General features: G+C 32.4%; 1 protein-coding gene across 1 annotated transcript in view; it reads left to right on the top strand.

Moving 5' to 3' along the window:
• The window catches only part of LOC104709385 (phospholipase D alpha 3-like), a 5,582-nt gene continuing 3,129 nt past the window's right edge, over nucleotides 6,315-8,767 (top strand). The window contains exons 1-4 of the mRNA XM_010426010.2: nucleotides 6,315-6,394; nucleotides 6,481-6,591; nucleotides 6,715-7,927; nucleotides 8,240-8,760. Coding sequence (XP_010424312.1) covers nucleotides 6,496-6,591; nucleotides 6,715-7,927; nucleotides 8,240-8,760 — 1,830 coding nt within the window. The 5' untranslated portion in view covers nucleotides 6,315-6,394; nucleotides 6,481-6,495. The remainder of the gene's footprint in view (nucleotides 6,395-6,480; nucleotides 6,592-6,714; nucleotides 7,928-8,239; nucleotides 8,761-8,767) is intronic.

Raw genomic sequence — 8,767 nt, 5'->3', positions numbered from 1 at the left:
TTTTTTTTTTTTTTTTTTTTTTTTTTTGTAGATTATAGAATGAAGATCGACACATTCGAATATATATACCTCTACACCCAAAATGATAATTACATAGAAATTCAAAATAAAAATGCTATTGATTCTATAAACAAAATATCATAAAAATAACGTGAAAGTAGTATGTCAAAACAAAGGTTCACTCGTATATAATTTCTCATTTTCAAATTCGTGTTGATCCACCAATTCGACCCAAAAGACTAGACGTCAACTATATATACACACAAGTGACACAACGACACACGCTCACGTATATATTATTTGTTTCGATCATCTATGTTTATGTTAATATGACTTAACTTGTATTTTTGTAAATAAGATCATCAAACAAATTGTAGAAGTTTTACTGTTTAATTAAATGAAAAGCTAAATTATCGTCGGTGCGTAGCGCGGTAAAGTCCACGGATATATGAGTAGTAGTTGTCCATTAAATGTTATGAACCTAAAGGAGACAAGAACGAATTAAACCTTCAGCTTAAATAAATGAATTCACCAACATATGCAAACCGTACAAAATCAAATAAATAAGTTGAGATATATATATATTAAGATGTGACAGCCACATGAATGAGATAGTACAGGGCGATGCGAAAAAGGGAGAAGGGGCCGCGGCTAATACTTACGTTTTTTAATATTAGTTGGTTAGTAAATAAAATTGGCTTGAACTCCTCATCTTATAAGCATAACGAAGACTCTAGAGTATGCATGTAACCTAAATGTGTTAGTATCACTTACAAGCCAACTGGCCATTTGGCTAAGCAAAAGAAGTACATGCTTGCGGGTTTAAATCCATTCTATATATAATCGGTCGTTTGATGACAATATTATTAATGCAGTCTAGTGGTTAAAAGTGTATTATGTTACTAATAGATGAACAGTTTGAATCCCCAATCTCTATTTTCGTTGTTTTCATTTCTTTTAAAAACTTGAATAAAATTCCTTATTTTTATTTTGCTAGTCATGGTCGGCTCTAACTATAAGAAAACATCTTAATTTTCGATGAAATCGATGGTAAAAAATATTAATAAATTTCCAATGAAAAAAATATAGTTGAAAACTAGTCGGTAATTATGAAAAATTCAGTCAAAACATTATTTGGAAACTCCGTAATAATTGAAAATTCGTCCAAACCTTTTAATTTGTTAGAAACAAGAAGTTTAGAAAAATCTTTTCTTGTATTTTTCATATGTTCTATATGATACAATGTTTAGGAAATTCTTTTCTTGTTTTTTTCATATGTTCTATATGATACAATATACATATATACATAATAGGATCTATGATTATACTAATGAGCCGATAATAGACATCTATATAATATAATATATTCATAACATTCTCTTTGGATGACTATTATAAAATATAGTTCCAAGTGCGCATTTGAGATGTTATCTCATTAAAAACCTTACCAAGAAAACCCATTGAAAAAAACCATGGTTAAAGGAAAAAGAGTGCAGTGTGCTTTTACTCCTCCTCTTGAGTACATCACTTGAAATCTTTGAGATGATCGATTCAATATGATTAAGTAGCTTCTTGAAAGTAGTGGTTGAAAACACCATGGTAAATGGTTCGTCAAATCTTCACTTGAACAAATTTGTAGGACATGTATATCACCACCATACATCACAATTCTTCTGCAGGCTATTAGTCTCTAAAATGACTCATCTTGATCATTATCTTTGTCTCTCACGATCTTATCGATGTATGTCAAAGACTTTGAAGATGATAGTCTTTCACCATTAGAATCATAATAAATCTCTTCAGATATTTATCTTTCGCGTGTTCTTTTGTTGTCTCGTTAAAAACCTTTCATGGAAAAACCTAATGAGATAAAAACCATGATAAGGGAAAAAAAGTACAACCACGCAAATGATCGTATTTCTTCTCCTTAAAGCATCATCTTCAGGTTATGCATTATGATCATATATATCATTCTTTCTGAACTGTTATAAACAAAACTCATATATTTTCTCGGGTCATTAGACTTCAAGTCATTTGTACCCTTAAAACCATTTTACTATGTAAGATTATTTAAGCATCTTGAGATAACATCTCTTTCATGAGATGTCAATTATGTAACTCGAGAAATTTCATTAAATATCTTATCTTATACAATCCGATTTCTCCATCTTTCCAGTGTGATATTTGATCATTGATCATTTCTCAATATATTCCTTGGTATGTGAAATCTCTAGTGGAGATTAGATAATATTTTCATAATCAACATATTTTGCACTTGTTCTTGTACCTTTCTTTTAGAAAGAACCACTTGTAAGTGCAGAAGAGACAAGAGACAAATACAACTTTTTTTTAACAAGGTTCAGCAAATGCCTACGTCCTCAAATTTTCTTGAAAATACTTCTTGAACACAATTATAATTAGTGTTCAATCTCGGATTTACACAACCCTAAGATCTTCTATTAGCTTGTTCCCTATCATTTTCAACCCACTATGAAATCCTTAATATCAATAACAATGATCTACACCCAGGATTCTCTCATAGAGATAAACTTTCACTTTTTTCTCCTCAAAGACGTCAAAAGTCTACAAAACTTTTTCTTGAGAACTACAAAATATTGCTTCTAGCAATATGATCACTTTAAGGGAAACTTATGACAGTTTGAAAACCTTCTCACTAGACTGAATCAAGTTTTACTCTTATTGTCAAACTCATAAGGGATCTAGAATAGTTGCTTCCACCAAAAGAGATTACATCTCTCATAAGTATTTTCTGAGAATAATTGTACTACTACACGTACTTAATTTCTCATACAGATCCACTTATGTTCCACTCATTTTACACTTTTAAGTGTAACGACTACAAGTCCAAATATTATCTCTTCAAGAGATTTGAACTATTTCATAGCTTCAATAAAACTTTTTCTATTAACCGCGGTTATGATCCTCGATTTTCATTCATAACATCATCAATTGCAACATTGCATGCAAACATATTTATGACGTCGATTTGCTATTTGGTTTCTTTTTTTTCTAGACATGACTAACCTTATTGAGATTTCCTCTCATTATGATTTTGAGGTACCTGAATCTCTTTTTTACTCATGTCTACATCTCTTCTAGAGATTTTTCATAACTCTTTGCTTCCTCGGTGCCAAATTAATTTATGCTCCTTTTCTTTTCCGAGGATGATTATATATGGAACCATAAGTCTATCACACTTTATGCGATCTTTAGACTTGCTAGTAGTTGATCTTAGCCTTCTAGAAAATTAATATTAATTGGAGCACAACTGGTATATGTGACTTTTTCACTCAAATTCAGAAAATGGCTCTCGCATGCTTTTAGTATCTTTGCAAACTTTGCCAATAAATTATTTTTTAAAATTATAGCGCACATTTCTCAGTACGAACATCAAGATAATTTCTTCCAATATATTTATTTACCAGCTGATTATTTTCTTCCCCTCATATTGGAAAGACTAACTCACTGAAACAACAGTCTCTACATCTCGAGATATTTAATCATCAAGAGAGATTTATATCCAACATATTTCCAACATTCTTTCATATCCCATTTTATCACTGTGGTGGAGCAACCAACATGTATAACACATTTAGATGGAATATATTTGGTTTCTGACACAAACCAATTATAGTGGGGAGTACTCATAATAATTTGTTAGTCTGATGCGAATTCATCGACATATAGTCATTTATGTCAATTACTTAACATGGTTTCACCATCATTGTCAACTAATCAAATACTCTCGCAAACTCCATGTTGTAAGTTGATAACAAGAATATATAGTGGATGATCAGTCCAGAATTTCTCTTTATATACGTCACAATATCTCTTTGTATACATACTAGAACATTGACACTATCCAAATTTATGGGTCGGTGAAAATCATATAATCAGCTAACTTTGTAAAGCAGCACACATAAGAAATCACTTCAGAAATCTCTGATTATTCTTTCGCATTACTATTAAACCGGAATGACTTAATCGGTCATGCCATATAGTGAGATTTTCACAAAGCATTTGATCTTCTAGACAATGCATGTAATCTCTAAAATACTTTTATTTTCTTAGGTAATACTTATGATTTGAATGTATTTTCTTCGCATATTGTCTTAACATGATTACTTTTCAAATCCTCAAGATTTTCTCTATTATATGAGTGATTAAACTCATTTTGGGTGTGAACATAATCTTAGATTTGTTCCAACACCTCTGTATGTGAGATTCATGAATTCTTTCCCTCGATATGATAACACTTCATGTCTATCAATCTCGATTTGAATCCCACTCTGTAATCAATAACATTCTCAAATTGGATCATATATTATATCTTAGACCTTTTTAACTTTGAGATTTGGGAGACTATAACACATTAATATCAAATTTTGTTCCCGTAGACAATAGTATATATACTCTTCGTCTTCATGAGCTTTCAATACTTTTTCTATTACTTCTTATTATTGTAGTAGAATAATGGAAATTGTCTTACAATAGCTTCATTCATTATCATATATATGAGATAAGTATCTCTTGTACTTATTATTCACTTCTAAAGGAGAAACTAGTTGACGTTATCCGCGGTTTTATATATCATATCCACATCATGACCACTTTTATTGTAACTTTCTTATCATTAATGTGACATTTTTCTTTTTTTATAACATAAAGTCATGTTCACTTCAAAGAATAGACCAAGTCAATAGGATATGATTCATATTAACATCTCATACTTTTACACAATCAAAAAAATAAATTATAATAATTTATAAAAAAATATTTTTTATTGTATTGTGTCTTACATTACACAATATAATGAAAAAGTATTTATATTTAGTCAATTACCGATTACGATTGAACACAAAACTTCAGGTTTTAGTTAAATTAATTGTAATGAACCAACAATTAATCAAAATACTACTATACATTCACAGCACACATACACGTATATATATATTCATTATAATACGGGCACATGTATCTGTATACATATATTGTACATACAGAAGTTCTCAATTTAACCACGTTATCGGCACGTAGATTAAGAACTTTTTACTTTTAACAAGTTCAACCAATCAAAAACAATATTGCATAATATAAAATATTAAACTAATTTAAAAGTTGCATAAAAACTTGAAAACATCTTATACTAAGAAACAAAAAAGCTTCTCTAAAACATCTTATATTTTGAAACGGAGAAAGTATTATATATGCACCAATTTAGTAAAGAAAAAACAGAATACCAAATCAACGAATAGTATAATAAGGTATGTCTATACATGTATACTATCATAAGTGAATAAGCATCATGAATCGATCATATAAAACATAGAAATCGATCATATAAAACATAGAAATCGACCCTAAGTCATGCAACACAAGTTCGATCAAATCATTACTTGTTTGTTATCACTCAAAACAGAAGATTAACTTAGATCTTAGAAGCCAACGATTTACTAAACAACAATATAATGATACCTCCATTCCTGAGAATAATAAGCAAACCAACATAATAATATTTACCAGCAATAATATAATAATATTCTTGCGAGAACATCGATCCTAGCAATATAACAAAGTACACAAATCAAATTATATAAGCATGACCGATTGATGAATATAAGCCAATAGAGTTACTTATCTCTATAATAAATTTGTTGCTTTGACGTGTTTGGAGAATAAGAACAACGAACAAAGACACCGTCGATTTTTCTTATATGGCTAGGGTTTTATCAGATGATGTTAGAAACTAGAGGTTTAAGAAATTGTTTTTTTTTTGTATTTTTCATTTGGTTTATATAATACAACATATATATATATATAAATATATAATAAGGTTTAAGGTTACGGTCCATAATGGATATTTACATAATATAATATATTTAAAACATAATTTTCTAATTTTTTAATTTATTTATTTTCTTAAAAGAAAAGTGGGGACTATATAGTTAATTATGGATTTTATTGAAAGAAAAAAGCCGTCGGAAATTGCAAAACTCATCTAAATCTGGTAAACAAATATAATAATGAAATGGAATCAAGTGTATTTCCCCTAACATCAAAAAAAGTGTAGACGTGAGTAGTAAAAACCAAAAAATATTCCGTTTTGGACTTCCCTTGTCTTGGGTTTGGCCTACAAGAAAAGGTTTACTTAAGACGTACGGTCTCAAAACCCATAAAAGACTTCATCTCTTTCTTTCTTGTAACCTATGTAGTCTTCTAAAGTAATCACCAACCTAATCCAAAAGTTTCGTATTCGAATTCGACTTTTTTCCTTATATTCTGACTTTACGTTTACATACACTAATTGCTAAGCCGTTTAGAACCTTTCCAAAAATTAGATTCTCAAAAGGGAGATTTTTCACGACCAACTGTGGTTTGTTATTTGTTTATTAATATATACATTTTTTTTTTATCAGTCATCCACTAAAAAATTAAACATACACTATATGTTTTTTTAAGTTTGCAGGTGAATAAATGACGGAACAGTTGCTGCTTCATGGAACTCTTGAAGTGAAGATCTATAGGATCGATAAGTTGCATCAACGTTCAAGATTCAATTTATGCGGCAAGGTAACCCCTTAAATAGTCCCAACTTCAATAAAACAAGAATATTATTAGTGTAATTATTTTTCTATCAGGATTTTAAGGAATAAGGTATATTAGACGAAGGTTACTTGTAAAAATGATTCATAGGGGAACAAGGAACCGACGGGTAAAAAGACTCAATCCCAAATAAAGAGACTAACAGACTCATGCACAAATTTGTTTGGAGGACATCTCTACGCAACTGTTGACCTAGACAGGTCAAGGGTAGCTCGAACCATGATGAGACGTCATCCTAGATGGTTACAATCCTTTTATATCTACACCGCACATTCAATCTCTAAAATCGTATTCACGGTCAAAGAAGATGAACCGGTCAGTGCAAGTTTGATCGGTCGAGCTTATTTACCTGTCACCGAAGTCATCACCGGACAACCTATAGACCGATGGCTCGATATCTTAGACGAGAACAGGAGACCAGTCCAAGGAGATGCCAAAATCCATGTCCGTGTGAAGTTCACTCACGTGAGACAGGACGTGAATTGGAATAAAGGAATCATATTACCTTCTTTCAAGGGAGTTCCTAACGCGTTTTTCAACCAAAGAGAAGGTTGCAAAGTTACTCTTTATCAAGACGCTCACGTTCTTAGCGAATACCCTGATATTACTCTCGCTGGAGGACAAGTGATTTACAAGCATCATCGGTGTTGGGAAGAGATTTTTGATGCGATATGGGATGCAAAACATTTGATATATATAGCTGGTTGGTCGGTATACACCGACGTAACATTGATCAGGGATCCTAAACAATCTAGACAGGGAGGGAACCTGAAGTTAGGTGAATTGTTGAAGAAGAAAGCGGACGAAAACGTGACCGTTCTGATGCTTGTGTGGGACGATAGAACGTCTAACGAAGTGTTTAGGAGAGACGGTTTGATGATGACTCATGATCAAGAAACTTACAATTACTTCAAGAACACGAAAGTGCGTTGCGTTCTCTGTCCGCGGAATCCGGATAATGGTGAGAGCATTGTACAAGGGTTCGAGGTCGCTACCATGTTTTCTCACCATCAAAAAACAATTGTGGTCGACGGTGAAGTGGACGGGTCAAGCACCAAGAGAAGGGTAGTGAGTTTTCTTGGAGGGATTGATCTTTGTGATGGGAGATACGACACTGTGGAGCATCCTTTGTTTGGTACTTTGAATGGTGTTCATGCTAATGACTTTCACCAGCCAAACTTTGATGGCGCTTCAATTAGAAAAGGCGGTCCACGTGAGCCATGGCACGATATTCACTGCAAGGTGGATGGTCCTGCTGCGTGGGATGTTTTATACAATTTTGAGCAGAGGTGGATGAAACAAGGTATTGGAAACAAATTTAATATGGCTTCAAGGTTTTTTTTGCGTTTACATGTTTTAAGAGAAATGGTGATTTTCTCCAAATAAAAAATCAACATTTACTACTTTAAACAATTTTATTTTACATGTAAATGCTAATTAACGGGAAGAAAAATTTTGTTTGTGAAAAATGCTAATTAACAATTTTTTTTTTTTTTGAGCCAACACATTAACCTCTTTTATAAAGCACATAAGTTAGTGTGTGAAGAAATGGTAACGCTAAACAAAAGTCATTAAAGTCATTGATTCATTAGAAACTAATTTCGTGTGTTTACAGGTAGTGGTAGAAGGTACCTTATCTCAATGGCACAGCTCGCAGAGATCACTGTTCCGCCACTTCCAATTGTACAACCAGACAATGAAGAAGGCTGGACAGTTCAAGTTTTCCGGTCCATAGATAACGGTGCAGTTGAAGGGTTTCCAGAGGATCCACGTGAAGCTTCAAGTGTAGGACTTATAAGCGGGAAAGATAACGTGATCGAAAGAAGCATACAAGACGCGTACGTTAATGCCATAAGGAGAGCCAAGCACTTCATCTACATAGAGAACCAATATTTTCTTGGAAGCTCATTTGGATGGAACTCTAGAGACATTAACTTGAATGAGATCAATGCATTACAACTCATTCCCAAAGAAATTTCTCTGAAAATCGTGAGCAAGATCGAGGCAGGCGAGAGGTTTGCCGCGTATATCGTGATACCGTTATGGCCTGAAGGCAAACCTGGTTCTGCCTCGGTTCAAGCAATACTAGACTGGCAAAGGAGAACAATGGAGATGATGTATACAGATATCATCATTGCGCTTA

The sequence above is a fragment of the Camelina sativa genome, chromosome 8 (assembly GCF_000633955.1).
Source record: "Camelina sativa cultivar DH55 chromosome 8, Cs, whole genome shotgun sequence".
Lineage (NCBI taxonomy): Eukaryota > Viridiplantae > Streptophyta > Magnoliopsida > Brassicales > Brassicaceae > Camelina > Camelina sativa.
This window is presented reverse-complemented; position numbering and strand designations above follow the sequence as displayed.